Source organism: Tenrec ecaudatus, chromosome 1, assembly GCF_050624435.1.
Source record: "Tenrec ecaudatus isolate mTenEca1 chromosome 1, mTenEca1.hap1, whole genome shotgun sequence".
Classification (NCBI taxonomy): domain Eukaryota; kingdom Metazoa; phylum Chordata; class Mammalia; order Afrosoricida; family Tenrecidae; genus Tenrec; species Tenrec ecaudatus.
The window spans coordinates 159,842,397-159,859,082 of record NC_134530.1 but is presented as its reverse complement, the minus strand read 5'-3'; the positions used below and the strand labels follow the sequence as shown (position 1 = coordinate 159,859,082).

At 43.7% G+C, this 16,686-nt stretch overlaps 1 protein-coding gene across 2 annotated transcripts in view; it reads right to left on the bottom strand.

The window, feature by feature from the left end:
• Positions 1-16,686, bottom strand: part of SETDB1 (SET domain bifurcated histone lysine methyltransferase 1) — a 50,615-nt gene that overhangs the window by 12,788 nt on the left and 21,141 nt on the right. Inside the window, exons 5-14 of one of the 2 annotated variants that reach the window (XM_075561509.1) lie at positions 15,171-15,270; positions 14,146-14,271; positions 13,791-13,992; positions 12,851-12,924; positions 11,813-12,003; positions 8,177-8,306; positions 7,480-7,621; positions 7,233-7,385; positions 6,096-6,728; positions 5,523-5,639 (exon numbers count right to left, since the gene is read on the bottom strand). In XM_075561509.1, coding sequence (XP_075417624.1) covers positions 5,523-5,639; positions 6,096-6,728; positions 7,233-7,385; positions 7,480-7,621; positions 8,177-8,306; positions 11,813-12,003; positions 12,851-12,924; positions 13,791-13,992; positions 14,146-14,271; positions 15,171-15,270 — 1,868 coding nt within the window. Of the gene's footprint in view, positions 1-5,522; positions 5,640-6,095; positions 6,729-7,232; positions 7,389-7,479; positions 7,622-8,176; positions 8,307-11,812; positions 12,004-12,850; positions 12,925-13,790; positions 13,993-14,145; positions 14,272-15,170; positions 15,271-16,686 lie in introns of both variants that reach the window. The other variant, XM_075561500.1, reaches the window with a different exon arrangement.

Here is a 16,686-nt window from a genome sequence, read left to right as displayed (position 1 = left end):
CTGAAGAAAATTAAAGCAAATCCATAAGACCCAGAGTACATTCCCAGATACATCTTGCCGGGGTTTCAGAGATTATCTCAAAATGTATGTAACCGAGTGCTGATGACTGGAGATGAAAAGAGTTGCGGGAAGACATCCAACAACAAGAAGGTAAGAGAGCATTAAAAAGACAGGAAAGAATGGATGTCAGAAGACTCTGAAACTTGCTTATTAAATGCAAAGTAACTATCGAGAGGAGCATAATGGTTGTTAATGTCTTATTCACAACTGTTAAGAAAGGATCACCTTGGAAGAGGGAGGGCCAAAACTGAACATGAAACCTTCAGAATAGTTGTACTGAGCATCGTTCATTCAATAAAATTTGTCTGAACAGTTCTGATATATCAGGCACTTAGTTAAGTGCTGGTGTTAAAATGACAAGCAAGACATACAAGGACACAGAGGAGGTCGGGGAGCTTACATCCTAATGAAAAGGACGACAAAAACAAGTCAACAAGTAAAATAAACGCAACAAGACACAAAGCTGGCAGTCAGAGAGAAAAAAGGGAGTAAGGCTTGGAAGAGAGCTGACATCTTAAGGAGAAGTCACATAGACAATGGAAGGATGCCAAGAAGAACGGACAGCATGTACAAAAGGCCTAAAGGTGGGCCGTCACACACTGGGTGAGCTGGATCCAGACACTGAAGTATTGCCAGTGTGGTTGGAATACTTTTGGAGGGAAAAAGAAAACAGATAATAAGCTGGATTGTGACCCAAGGTCAAGAGAGTAACAGCCAAGGTACAGGGTGAAACTAGTAACGAATCTTATGCAGGGGAGTGACATATCATTTGTGGTCATTAACATTTATTTTTAGGAAACATTTCAAATGTTTATTTTAAAAAGGGGATAACATTTACATAGTTGGCACCCAGCATTACCAATGTAAAGAATGTTACAGGATCATGGTTTGTTTGTAATTAAAACATTAACCATACAATGTTGCATCCCAAATCAATGCTCTTCATCTCTTGCTACCTGCACTATAAGCCCTTGAAGGCACACCCTGAAGGTTACACTCCTGTAATTCTCGTAATTGTTCTTCCCAATTCCACTTTTGCCCCTAAAACTATTATCCACATAGAAGCCAGGATGATCGTTACGAGTCAGATTACATAATCTGCCTCCTTCAAATCCTCTAATGACTTCTTTGGGAGCAAGAGGTGGCAGTCGGCTTCTGGAGATTATAGCCTTGAACCCCCCAGGGGGCATGGGGTCAGCGGAGTTGACTTGATGGCCATGTGCTCAATTTTTCTTCTGCTTCTTTCCTTTTCTGTCATACAATATTTGTCTTTTCAGTTATGGGCTTACTTGACTCCGTATGTTGTCCACCGTCACCTTCACTGTAGCAAGTGTTGGGACGTCTTGCTCGGACTGACTGACCGGAGTCTCGGGGTGTACTAGGAACGGGCTCGCTGGGTTACTGGTAGTAGTTTCAGGTTTTGAGGGACCATCAGTGTGCAGTTCTCTACAATGGCTATATTGCATTGCCATCAGCAATGGACACAACTTCCCTCCAGCCTCAACAACTTTGTGTTTTAAAATCTTAGCCATACCAGTGGGAATAAAATGACCTCACTTGTGGTTTTGATTTACATTTCCCTGATGGTCCATGGTACCGGGCAACCTGGCATGTGGTTGGTGGCTCCATGAAAGTGTTTCTTAGGCAAAATGACCACTCAAGTCCACTACCTACTTTCTGATGGCGTAGTCTTTCTGTTGTCAGTTACATACACATTTTTTGTTACTAGATCCTTGTTGAACTTATGGTTTCTGAGGATATTTTATCTAGCCTGGTCATTGTTTTTGGTAAAGTCTTTTTGTGAACAAATAAAAAAATGTGCTGCTTAGACCTCTGTTATTAGCTAATCCGTTGCTGAAAGCTAGCTCTGACAACAGTGTTGCTCTTGCCTGCTCTTATTTAAAAAAAAAAAAAGGCGTATGGTTTCAGTTTTCACATTTAGGTCCTAATTTATCTTGAATTTGCTTTTGTGAATAGTGGATGAAGCATGAATCCCATTTCATTTTTCTGCATGTGGAAATTAATGTTTCTAGTACCATTTATTGAAAAGACTTCTATTCCCATCAAATAGACTCAACACTTTTGTCAAAAACCAGGTGACGTCAAAAGGGTTGTTGAAAACTTCCATTATCTTTCAATTCCATTTTTCCATGAATTTTTGAAGCCTGTTTGTATATATTTCTGGATTCTGAATTTAACTCCACTGGTCTATGCAGGGGTGCATGTACGTGTGTGTGTGTGTGTGTGTGTGTGTGTGTGTGTGTGTGTTTAGTGGCTGCATCATGCACTTTAAATCTGATTCCAACTTTTCACTCTGGTTCACAAAGCTCTCCATGAGGCTTTCAGAAAGCACAGAGAAATGTGGAATTAAAACATAACCATTTTTCATCTGATGAGGTGCCAGCCTACCCACGCTTCTCTTAACAAATCCCTCACAGCTAGTTTCCTCTTCTTTACATTTGCTGCTCACCCGTGCTTAATAGTTTCCGCATGGTCGAAATGAGTCTTCCACTCATTTTTGAGTACCTAATGCCTTCTTTCACTTATGTATCAATCTGAGAACTCCTTCTCACTCCGAGCAGCTTCCAGTTTTAATTACGTGCACAGCGCTTGCCACGCTCTCACGCTTGTGCTTTTACTTCTTCCCCTCAGAGGGAAAGCTCCTTAGAACAACGAAGTTCACACCGTCCTACGCATTCTGATCCCCGATTCCGCCAATGGCTGACATATCATAGGCATTTGCTGTAAGAATGAACTCATATAACAGAAGTTAGACAAGGATATGCAATTAAAGAAGAGGCTTGTCTATGGCAAGAAAGCCACTCAGTATATGGGGCTAACATGGAAATCTCTTGTCTGATGTCTTTCCCAACAAAACCATAGGTCTGTTACTGTTAGCAAAATTCATAAAAACCAATGACATGAAAACAATTTGGAGGCTCCTCAAAAAGTTACACACAGATTTACCAAATGACCCAGCAATTCCACTCCTAGGTTATTTGCCCCGAAGACGGAGAAACAGGGATTTGGGCACTTGAACACCAATGTTCCTAGCAGCACTTTCCAAAATAAGTAAAAGGCGGAAACAATTTCAGTGCTCATCAACAGATAAACACATAAGCAAAATGCCTGGCTGCTAATCAAAGGTTGGTGGTTTGAACCCATCCAGAAGGGACACAGAAGAAAGGGCTGGTTGGTGATTGATTTCTGAAAGACAGCAGCCACTGTAAACCCCGTGGAATTCATAGCTACTCTGAAAACACAGGGGTTTCCATTAGTTGGTTGGAATCTTCCTGATGGCAATGGGTTATAATCATACAAAGGAACATGATTTAGCTATAAGAAGAAATGAAAATCTGATACATGCTATGACATGGACTGCACCTAGAAAACATTACACTAAGTAGAAAACAGCCAGACCAGAGGATGGACACTGGTGCAGACAGGAACTGGAAACACAGGGAATCCAGGACAGATGATCCCTTCAGGACCAGTGGTGAGAGTGACGATACTAGGAAGGTGGAGGGAGGGTGGGTTGGAAAGAGGGAACCGATTACAAGGATCTACATGTGACCTCCTCCCTGGGGGACAGACAACAGAATAGTGGGTGAAGGGAGACATCAGACAGTGCAAGATATGACAAAATAATAATTTATAAATTATCAAGGGTTCATGAGGGAGAGGGAAGTAGGGAGGGAGGAGAAAAATGAGGACCTGATGCCAGAGGCTTAAGTGGAGAGCAAATGTTTTGAGAATGATGAGGGCAATGAACGTACAGATATGTTTTACACAACTGATGTATGTATGGATTGTGATAAGAGTTGTACGAGCCCCTAACAAAACGATAAAAAACAAAAACAAAAAACTAGCCAGACTTAAGAGAGACAATCATTGTATGGTGCTGCTGTTACTCGCTGTCAATGTCAACTCGGAAGACCTCACTGGTGCAGAGCGGAGCTGCTCCACAGGCTTTTTAAGGCTGCCACCTTTGGGAGGCAGCCCACCAGCTGGTCTCTTGAGGTGCCTCTGGGTGGCAATAAACGGTCCACGATGCCCAGCACTCAACTGTTTGAGCCACCCAGTGACTCCTATTGTATAAGATACTATTTATAAGAAATACCTAAAAGAGGCAAGTGCATACAGACAAGTTTCTTAGTGGCTTCCAGGGGTTTGGGAAAAGGGGGAATAGGAAGTTTATCGCTTACTGGGTAGTTTTATGCTGGTGGTTATGGAAAATGTTTTGTGAGGCTGCACAACATGGTGAATATAATTAATGCCATTGAATTAATTACACTTAAAAATGGCTAAGATGGCAGATCTTTTGTTATATGTATTCACAAGTGTAAAACATAAGTAGGTAGTAGAAAAAATGTTAAGCATGTCCTTCACCAAATTTAAGCTGTGATTCTTCCATATGTAATCCGTGAGACAGTGGTTTTCATATAGAAAGTGTGTCGTGTGTGTATATATCTAAATTGGATCCAACATGGAAAATCCTATCATGCTGCATGAAAAACAAAATACTAAAAAATGTGCAACCTGAATACGGCACTGCTGGTTTTAGTTATGACAAAACTTGGGCCACATCCTCTCTTAAACTACTTCTGACTCTTGTACTTAGCTCATTGCATGAATCACATATTTTGTGTTTAGAGAACTGTGTCTTCTCTCGGCTAGAAGCTCCTTGAACTTAGGGATAATGTTTTTCACTCATGCTTATTCTCATGCTTAGCACAAAGCTTAGCCTTTCACCTAATAAATACCCGGACATGCCACACATCAGGTCCTGTTCTAAGCCCTGACCACCACCAAGCAGCTCACTTTCTAAAGCTTGGCAGAAAGGGTGTCTTTTAAGTGACATATCATTGGTCTAGGTTTTCATCTTTGGATACATTCTGAATTCTAAATAAAATGCCTTACACCTTTTACTTCTAATTTGGACTAACTTTATTTCCAATGCAGCTCCCTGAACTGTCCCAAACCCTCTGAAACGCTCCCCTACTAGAAAGATCCCTCTGATCAACTCCATTGTGATCCCTTCAGGGTATATACAGTACTATCTGTATTATATTAACTTAAATTTATTAGTCGTTTCAAGTAATAGGTGATTTTGTTTCCAATTATAGGGAAATCTGCTAAGAACAAAAGCCATGCTTTGTTTTTCTTCTTTTCTCGCAAAATTAATTTCCAAAGATGTCTTGTTGTGGTAAACATCAATCTGTTTGTGTACACATGCAGCTATTAAATGGATCATCATCTTTTAAAAGAAACCTGCTGGAGTTTACTTAAACCTTCTGTGTCTTCGTTTCTAAGAAAGTCTGAGGAAGCAACATGTATTAGGAATTCAGGACCTAAGATTTCGTTCATAAAACACCCTTTTTTCAAGCAGTCTATTTTTGAAATTGTTCCTACCCGCACAGAAAGACAAGAACGCGGCACTCGGTCTCTCTGTAGGTACTTACCCTGTGGGCAGACACTCTTCTAGCCTCTTGTATTGGTAGCCAGAGTTCGGGTTGACCTGGCCCCCTGGGGTGCAGGCTGTAGCCTGGATAGTTAGCTGGTGGCAGGCACATTTGGACCTGAATAGGATCGAGGGATACAAGAAGCGAGGACTGTCAAACTTGTAGCGATAAACAGTACTAATAGAAGGAGGAAGAAAGTAGTGAAATTTTAATTTTTTTCTCAAGTAAATGAGAAAGGAAAAATGGTGTAAGACTCAGATAAAAGAGGGAAAATGAAATGAAGTAACCATTAGGAACATGATGCAAGTTAGCAAAGAAATTTAAAAAAGGGAATGAAACAGAGAAAGACACAAAGATGCATGGAGCCAGGGTGACCCAGAAGAGCCAGAGACCCCACCTCTGTACACCAGCGACCTCACAGAGGCCTGACAGCAGGGGCTCTCGCTGACAATGGGATTCAAAGGAGATGGGAGAAGAGGGAAGCCATTCAGACAGGAGATAAAGGAAGAGGCAGAGAGTAAGGCTACCAGGAGCAATCTGCTGGCGGGGCAAGCAGTACTCCCACCAACTCACTTGTCCCGGCACCCATCCTTGCAGTCACATCCAACCAGAAATTCCGGGCCTGTGTTGATGAAAACCCCTTTGCCTGGGATCCGTTCCTTGCTGTAGGCCACTTGGGGTGGGGGCGTTGTGTCAATCTCATTGACACAAGATAAGGGAACATCTTCCTTCCCATAGGTGATGTCCAAAATATAGTAAAAAGGCTTATAGGGCTGAAACTTTCGGTCCACAAGAACATAGGGATCCAAACAGAACATCTCCAGGAACAGGAAGTCACAGCCAGTTTCAAAAAGGTAGCGTTCGATCTCCTGCATTGTCCGAAGGCAGAGGCCACAGGGTGTCTTATAGATCACATGGAAGCCCATCTTGCGGTTCACTCGGCGCCGGGCTGTCATCCGCCGGAAGTCATAGAGTAGCGGGACCAGGAGAGGGTTCTTGCCTCGGTATTGCTCACTCCTCATAGGTCTGACCCGAGACAGACAAGCACAGCTGCAGACGTGAGGTAAGTAGAAAAGCTTCTCCATGGGGGCACGGTAGGAGGGCTCTGCCGGCGCCCTCTCCAGCATGCCAAGGAAGGCTGCAGGGGCCGGGGGGGTTAGGGGGGCTGGGGAGGTGGGGGCAGCTGTTGTTGAGCCTAAAGGTGATCTGCAAATGAGATGCAAAAAAACAGTTAAGAAGGCCATAGGGCCTCTCCACTGTACCCCTAAACTAAGTCATCTTTCTCCTCCTTCAAATAGCTATGGCCTTAAAGCAAAAGATGCCACAAGAAAATCCAGTCACCCTTTCCATGACTACTCGTTCCCAGCTTATCTCTATTTCTAGTGTTCTCTTTCCCTGAAATGTACTTGCCTGTGAATTATGAATGAAGACTCCAGTCTTGTACCTTTTCCCCCTGCTCTCTCCGGTGTTTCCTTTCCACGGTACCAATGATGGCACCAGGTTTAGCGAGGTTTCAACAAGACTTTCAGGGGATTCTGTACTTCCAGGCGCCCGGTTTCTAATTCAGTTAAAGCGTCCTTCCTTTGTCCAAACTCCTCTTTAACTAAGGCTTAGACTAACTCACGCCCTTAAAACCAAGGACATTCCCTATGGAGTGGTCATTCAGCCTACATTGCCAACCCACCCATCGAGAACCTAAGATTTTCTCACCTGTAGGTCTGATTGATCCCAGGTTTCCCAGGAGCACTTTCACTGAGAGCAGGGGACGTAGGGGAGGAATGACCAGAGCCCACAGATCCTGGCCGGAAGGATGTGCTTTTTTTAGCTACCTGCTTTCTTGACTGGGCAAGCTGGCTCTCTAAACTTCTAAGACAGAGGAGAAGAGGTCACATAGTACCGATGAAGAAAACAAATCATGAAAGACATTAAAAAAGGAAGGGAACAACAGCACACTCACTCAAGGTCAGCTGCCTGTGGGGAAGGAGGCGGAGGGGCAGGCAGAGCCACAGGCTGTTGGGGCCCCACTGGCTTGCACTGCACCCCAGTGCCAGTCAGATCCTGGGTGTACTGGACCACGGGGCCCTTACTCCTAACAGCACCTGGAGAAAAAGACATGGTCACCGCAAGGTGCAGATTCACCCACACACCCGCGCCTCAGTTTACTCAATGCAAACATTGGAGTGAACACTAAGATTGCCAGTTCTCAGAGTTTATACCAGTGAGGGCAAGTACTGGCATGTATAATCTCCAACATGTACACTGGGCAGATAGTAAACAATGATGCTCAGAAGATATAGCTCAGTAACTACGTTAGCTGTAGGTCAACAGTTTGAAAAATGCATTCTTTGATCAACTAGTGTTGGTAAGAAAACACTGATGTATGCTGCCAGGAACAGTAAACATAGATAGTATGAAACCAGAGAATCCACAGGTGGAAAACAGAGGTAACCCATGACCTAAGCCAGCTGTGCCAGACTTTTATGAATTGTTTAGAATCAGAGTCATAGCATGTGGAGGCAGCACCACAAATCCGTCACCACTACTGGAAACAACTCAGAGCACAAGTCCTGGTAAACAAAGAACAGCCACTGTATAGAAGTATCCTTGCGGGTTGAGCCCCAGTTCTCCTACTCCAGGTTGCCTGTCAGACATACCCATGTTCGGACGTGTTCTGAGTTGTCCGCCTTGCTTCTTCTCCAATGTAGAGGCCGAGGATGTCTTCATGCTGAACATAGGTTCCAGTCGTGTAGAGCCCCGATAGATCCATTCACATCTTTTGTCATCCTGGAGGGTGTGAAGAAAGGGGTGAGGCGTAGTTGAAAGGCTTGACTCCATTCTGCCTTTATGGAGAAAATCTATCCATATGACTCCTCTGGGAAATCTCCCTGATGAGCCCTTAACTTCTTTTCTTTTTTTTAAATGTTAAATTTTATTTTTAATCATTTTATTAGGGGCTCATACAATTCTTATCACAATCCATACATATATCAATTGTGTAAAGCACATTTGTACATTCACTGTCCTAATCATTCTAAAAGCATTTGCTCTCCACTTAAACCCCTGGCATCAGATCCTCATTTTTCCCCTCCCTCCCCGATCTCCACTCCTTAATGAACCCTTCATGATTTATAAATTATTTTGTCCAACGTCTCCCTTCACCCACTTTTCTGTTGTCCGTCCCCCAGGGAGGAAGGTCACATGTAGATCCTTGTAATCGGTTCCCCCTTTCCAACCCACACTCCCTCTACCCTCCCAGTATCGCCACTCACACCACTGGTTCTGAAGGCATCATCTGTCCTGGATTCCCTGTGTTTCCAGTTCCTATCTGTACCAGTGTACATCCTCTGGTCTAGCCTGACTTGCAAGGTAGAATTGGGATCATGATAGTGGGCAGGGAGGAAGCATTTAGGAACTAGAGGAAAGTTGTATATTTCATCGTTGCTACATCGCACCATGACTGGCTCGACTCCTCCCCGAGACCCTTCTGTAAGGGGATGTCCAATGGCCGACAAATGGGCTTTGGGTCTCCACTCCGCACTCCCCTCCTCATTCACTATGATAAGATTTTTTGTTCTGATGATGCCTGACACCTGATCTCTTCCAAACCTTGTGATCGCACAGGTTGGTGTGCTTCTCCCATGTAGGCTTTGTTGTTTCTGAGCTAGATGGCCACTTGTTTACCTTCACGCCTTTAAGACCCCAGACACTGTATCTTTTGATAGCTGGGCACCATCAGCTTTCTTTTTTTTTTAACACTTTATTGGGGCTCATACAATTCTTATCACAGTTCATACATATACATATATCAATTGTATAAAGCACATCTGTACAGTCTTTGCCCTAATCATTTTTTTCTCCTCTTTTCTTTTTTTACATTTTATTAGGGACTCATACAACTCTTATCACCATCCATACATATACATACATCAATTGTATAAAGCACATCCATACATTCCCTGCCCCAATCATTCTCAAGGCATTTGCTCTCCACTTAAGCCCCTTGCATCAGGTCCTCTTTTTTTTCCCCCCCTCCCTCCCCTTTCCCCCCTCCCTCATGTGCCCTTGGTAATTTATACATCGTTATTTTGTCATTTCTTGCCCTATCTGGAGTCTCCCTTCCCCCCACCATCAGCTTTCTTCACCACATTTGCTCATTCACTCGCTTTGTCTTCAGTGACCGTATCATGGAGGTGAGCACACAATGATATGATTTTTTGTTCTTTGATGTCTCATAACTTATCCCTTCGGCACCTCATGATCACACAAGCTGGTGTGCTTCTTCCATGTGGGCTTTGTTGCATCTGAGCTAGATGGCCGCTTGTTTACCTTCAAGCCTTTAAGACCCTAGATGCTATATCTTTTCATAGTTCGGCACCATCAGCTTTCTTCACCCCATTTGCCTATTTACCCGCTTTGTCTTCAGCGGTTGTGTCAGGAAGGTGAGCATCATAGAATGCCAATTTAATAGAAGAAAGTATTCTTGTATTGAGGGAGTACTTGAGTGGAGGTCCAATGTCCTTCTGCTATCTTAATACTAAACCTATAAGTATATGCACATAGATCTATTTCCCCATCTATATATATATATATATATATATATATATATATATATATATATACACACACACACACACACACACACACACATATGTACATGTCTTTATCTAGACTTCTATAAATGTCCTTTGCCTCCCAGCTCTTTCCTCTATTTCCTTTGACTTTCCTTCTGTCCTGCTATCATGCTCAGTCCCCACCTGGGTTTCAGTAATTCCTCTTGGTTACATTACCCTTGATCACGCCCTACCAGGCCCGCCACACCCACTTCACCACCAATTTGGATCACTTGTTGTTCCCTTGTCCCTGGGTTTGTTAACACAACTCCCTTTCCCCCCACTACCCTGAGCCCTTTACTTCTATCTGTTCAGCAAACTTGTGTGCCATGTACTATGGCAGGGACTAGAAATACAATGAAAAAAAAAAAAAGATAGATTCCTTGTTTAAGCAAATGTAGAGGTAACCCCCTCAGGAACAGACATGGGAGTAGGAGGGTAGGGTGAAGGTGGGGAAATCAGGGGAGCAAGGGGGAGCAGATTCCAATGATCGACACACACTCTTCCCCCCTCCCTTTAGGGGGAGGAACAACAGAAACCGCGGGGGGAGACGTGGTTTGTTTAAGACATGAAAATAATAATAACTTATAATTTTATCAAGGGGTCATGAGTGTGAGAGGGGGAGAGGGAGGAGAAAAAGAGAGGAGCTGATACCAAGGGCTCAAACAGAAAATAAATGTTCAGAAAATAATGATGACAACATAGGTATAAATATGCTCGATACGATTGATGCATGGATTGTTGTAAGGCTTTAAGAGCCCCAGTAAGGTGGTGATCTTAAAAAGACAAGAAACTGTAGGAGAGAGATGTCAGAACGAAAGTGTGCCATGGATCACAAAGGCCATAGGAACCAAGGGCTGAGACCGCACACAGAGGAGAAATTAACTGCAGCGAGAAGGTGAGAGAGGGGAACCCAGGACAGACAGACAGACCTTCAGGACCAATAACGAGAGTAGAGCTACCAGGAGGGGAAGGACAAGGTGGGGGAGAAAGGGAGAACCGATCACAATGATCTACATATAACCCCCTCCCTGGGGGATGTACAACAGAAAAGTGGGTGTAGGGGGACATCAGACAGTGTAAGACATGGAAAAATAATAATTTATAAATTATCAAGGGTTCTGGAGGGAGTGTGGGAGGGGAAAAAAAGAGGAGCTGATATCAACATTGATACCAAGCAAATATTTTGAGAATGATGATGGCAACAAATGTACAAATGTGCTTGACACAATGGATGGATGTACAGATTGTGGTAAGAGTTGTGAAGCCCCCCCAAAAAATGATTTATTAAAAAAAAAAAGGCGAGAGAGAAGATAATGGAGGGTATACTAGATCTAGGAGCTAAACTTGGAATATTCAAGACCTCTAGTCCCCAAATCAGTTTCTCTGTCAGACTATGCCATCAAATTCCCAGCTATGGACAAGGTGAAGCATCTACTTTTATTGCACCTATCCTCAGTATGATTATTCCTAGAGAAAAAGGAAAAACCAAACAATGCAGGAAGTAGCAATTAAATTAATTTTCAATAGCCACCCACAGAGAAAGAGAAAGACAAATTGGGGCTACAAACAGTCCAGAAGGACAAGAAAGTGGCAGAGAAAGGCGTCTGCAAAAATCATCCTCGGTGTTGTCTCCTATGACCCTGACCCCGCCTCCAAAACGCTAGTGCGAGACAGTACCAGGAAGAGGATCCTCACGAGGCTGCCATCCACCTCCTCGACCCGGGACTTCCACCAGGTGCCTTCCCATTCAGTCTTGATAAGCTGGCCACTTTTGAGAAGCACCATGGGGCGGTTGGGGTAAGCAGTGATATATTCCTCTATGAAGTCTCGGCAGGAGATGTCTTCGATGTCCTCCCACGTCTTTTTCACTGTCCCGAGAGAGAGAAAGGGCTAAGAGAAGGCAGACAGGCATATCTTGATAAAGAACTACAAATGGCAAAAGGATATTTGATATTTTTCTGGTTCACAGGGAGAGAGGACAAAAAGAGAGAGAAAAAAAAGAGAAATCATAGCCCCACAGAACATAAAAATAAGGCTATCGTTTAAGTATTAAACCTAATATATCAATGCACAAACGGAAAAGGCAGCATCTTCAATCATTTCCTATCATTGGATGCTTCTTCTTAGAAATATCTATGTGACAATTCCTACTACTTGATGTAAGAAGTAAATCTAAAGAGACCAGATGTTATCTTTTGGTAGGATAAGAAAATCCTTCCTTTTCATTCTCTAGCAGGCTTTTAAGGGACACGACACGTGTAAACACACGGGCTTTAGCTGACTTTTCAGCAACGAGAAACACTTGCTTTTGCAGAAGCCTGTGCCTAAGTCAGAGTAATCAGTACAGAGATCCCCATGAAGTCTCTTTCCACAGAAACCTCTAAGCAGACTGCGGATTTACATGAAGACTAGACAGAAGCACCTCTCCAAACTTCAGTTACTTAGAAATGAGACATAAACACACCTGCAGTAAAGAGCAGTTCACTCAAGGTCAGTCAGCATCATCTAAGACTATAAAGACCTAGCACCGGAGAAAAAATGGATAAAACTGTATCACCCGAAAGACTTTAACCAAGCTTGTGTTATTCTCTTGAAACTGGGAGAATTCGTGTGCCCCAAATAACTAAAACACAAGAGTTGTTCAATTGGGTTTCTCAGGAAAAAGTACAAGGCCAGAGAGATGAGGAAGCGAACAAAGGAAGGGGGTTTACTCACAAGGCCGACAGATTGGGTACAGCTCAGACTGCGTGACGTAAGATGCATAACCGTCATCAAAAAATATGAGAAACCTGTAAAGGAAGGGCAGTGGTACACAGGTCAGGAGATCAGGCACACAGGCACACGGCATGAGTGGCAGCCGTCACTTGTTAGCGCTTCCTCTCCTGAGTCAGCACAGGAAACACTTGGGGACGCTGTTCCACACCACTGCCGTCTGCCCATCAGTACATTTTACACAACAAAAACTGCATGTGATGAATGTTTTGCTAATTGTGCACAGTGGTTCTCAACCTTCCTATGCCACGACCCTTTAATACAGTTCATGTTGTGGTGACCCCAACCAAAAAAGCTACTTCATCACTGTCATCTTGCTAGTGTTATGAATTGAGCGGTCCCTGTAAAAGGGTTGTTCCACCCCAAAGGGGTTGAGAAACCACTGCCTTAAAATGTTAGTTCCCTATGTACACTAAGCATGTTACATAATTGTAAAAGTTTGTGAAAAAATTCCACGATCCTTTTCATTACATTTTCCCATAAGCTTCTGAAGCCCTCTCTCAAGTGTGAGCGCATGATTTACATAGGGGCTTTATCTGCAACAATACGGCATTCTTTCTTTCTGCCCTGAGAGTTAGGGATTCTCCCTTAATCTAACCAACACATCCATTTGTTCAATTCCATTTATTCCCGTTCCTAGGTTGTTGAAAACTGCTTAGTCTGCACTCTTATCTCTTTCTCCTGCATAAATTCCCATTTCCTGAATTATTAATCAATCTTGGTTACTTCCCTTTAGCTTTGTCTCCCAAGTTTTTACCTTCAAGGAAAAGAATCACACACTGTGACTTGTATTGTGAAAAACCTATGTGGGTTTCTGGCCCCTGATGGACCAGTGCTGAGCCCTCCTCCGTTCCTTGGACAATCCGCTGGGCAGGTACTTTACCTGAGCTTGTTTTTGACGTTCGGCGTCTCAGCTACAATGCCAGCATAGAGCCAGACCTGGTTCCCATCTTTGTACTTGGCCACAACGCGACTGCCCACATAGAGCTTGTCAGCTGGAGGGTGGTAATCATAGGCAATATGGTTCCCCGACAGCAGGCTCTTCCCCTTGTTGTCAAATTTAACCTTGTACTTCTTCCCTGGCCCTGAGTAAACAAGGAAGCAGGTCATCTACAAACAAACAAGACACTGTATGGCATAGCCCCTGGCCGACCCAGAAGGCAAGGCTGTGGGAAAAAGAACTGGCAGCGAGACCTGCCGGGCTTCTTCTCATGGGTCTTCCTCTCATCTGAACATACCAACTGTTTGGATGGCAATAAGGGTGCCTTTGTGCCACGTCTTAGTTCTCTTCTTGCCCAGAATCCGCATGCTGACTATCAGGTCACCATCCTTGCTCAGTTCCCCAGACATCTGACTCAGGGTTCCTATGGAAGAAAGCAGAGTTGTGCTGTCACAAACTGGGTAGAGAATGAAAGCATAGAGAAGGTAGCGGGGCATTCAAGGGAAGTGGAGACGCCGTTGCTCTGCAGTCATGTTTGCTCCTTGCCTGGCCAAACACAAAACCACAAGAGATAAGGTGCTCAATTGTTGATGCTAGCAGAAGAAACCCGAATACTGGAGGTTCACAAGCACCTCAATACGCTTACATTCACCAAATGTAAATCAGAGGGTCTCACCTTCCTAATGCAGCGACCCTGTAATACAGTTCCTCATGTTGTGGTGACCCCCCCCAACCATAAAATTATTTTCACTGTTACTTCATAACTGTAATTTTGCTACTGTTGAGGAATCGGGCGACCCCTGTGAAAAGGTTGTTTGACCCCCAAAGGGGTCACGACCCATAGGTTGAGAACCAGCGGACTAAAGGGAGAGCACTAAAAAGGTCCTAAGGAGCCCTGGCAACACAGTGTGAGCGCCAGCGCTGACTAAAAGCTTGTCATTCAAGCAGATCAGCTGCTCCTTGGGAGAAAGAGTGGCGGTCTTTGACTGTGACCGTGGAAACGCCCTGGGGCAGTTCGTCTCTGTCCTACAGGGTGATGAGTTGGAGATGAATTGATAGCAACAGCTTTAAAAAGGCATTTGGGTACAATCACTACAAACTGAGAAGTCAGTATCAGTGTAATTGGAGTTTGAGGACTACCAAAGTATATCTCAAAAAAACTGGCAGGATTAAGCAGACAATAAAAACACAAGCACCACTTATTTGCTATTGACTATGGCTACAGAGGAGTTACTAACAGAGCAGCTGCAAAGTCAGTTATCTACCAGAGCTATGTGGAATCCCCCTGCCCACCCGCACCCACAGGTACATCCTGACTCTGACCTTTCTGCAGATCTTGGGAACTGCTCTTCTTGTTGACAGCATCCATGAACTTCTGGACATCTTGAGCTGACTTCCTTAAGGCAGCCATGGCTTCACGGAGCTAAGGGAAAAGAAGCGAGAGAGCAATGCTTCAAAGCCGCACACAGGTCAGAAATAACTCAAGAATTGCAAATATCTTGTATGAGGGGTTTCAAAAAGTTTGTGGAAGAATTCCATTATCGCTTAACTGAATATTTCTTTGAATTTTTAAATTTATTTTATTTTTTTGAAGTCCACATTTAAAAAATAAAAATGCAGTGAGTCATGTTTGTTCTTATATTTATTTACCTTATCTGGTTGGCCTATTACAGACTTAGAAATCAGCCTTAGGAAACTTACTTGAGCAATCACACTTGGGTGATTGGTGCTCAATGCTACATTCATTCAGGACTCAGCACTAGGGCACAGGACGCACTAAGGGTTAGCAGTTGGGTGCTAACAACACGGCATGAAGTTCAAACCCACCAGCTGCTCTGTGGGAGAATGAGCCTGTCTACTTTTGTCAAGATCGATACTCTTGGAAGCCCTAGATAGGGTCGTTAGGAACCAGACAGCACAGGTGGGTTTGGGCAGTTAGTGCCCAAGAAGCCTTGGTGGTACAGTGGTTAAAGGCCTGGCTAACTGACAGGTTTGCACCTACAAGTCGCTCTGCAGGAGAAAGATGAGGCAGTTTGAATCCCTGAGGAGTCTAGTCTAGATCCTCTATGAGGAAAGTTCTACTCTGTCCCACAAGATCAGTATGTGGTTGCTGTTAGGTGCCAACCAGGTGGTTCTGGCTCACAGGGACCCTATGCACAGCAGAAAGAAATGTGTCTGTTCTGTGCCATCCTCAGTTATTGTGATGCTGCAGCCCGCTGCTGTAACCGCTTGTCAATTCATCTTGCCGAGGGCTGCCTCCTCTCTTGCCCCTCCAGGCTGATGGCCTCTTCGAGGGACAAATCTATTCTAGCGAAATGTCCAAAGCAGGTGAGACAAAATTTTGCCACGCTCAATTTCAAGGAGCATTTTGACTGTACTTCTTCCAAGACACATTTGTTTATTCTTTTGACAGTCCTTGTACTTTATTCTTCACCAGCACCATAAACCAACTGCATGGATTCTTCTTTGGTCTTCTTTATTCAATGTCCAACTTTCACATCTACATACTATGGTTTGATCAGGCACACCTACGTTCTCAACTGAAGTCCTTATAATTCAACACTTTAAAGAGGGTGTGTGTAGTGGATTTGTCTAACATGTCTGATTTATTAACTGTTGCTTCTTGAGCACTGACTGTATCCAAAGATGAAATCCTTGACGTCAATCTTTTCTCCAGTTTACCATGATTTTATCTATTGGTCCAGTTCTGATGAGTTTTTTTGTAAGCCAGACTGAAGGCTGCAATCTTTGATAGTCATTAGCAAGTGCTTCAAGGTCCCATTTCTCTCAGCAAGAAAAGTTGTATCATCTGCATATTACAGGTTGTTAATAAGCCTTT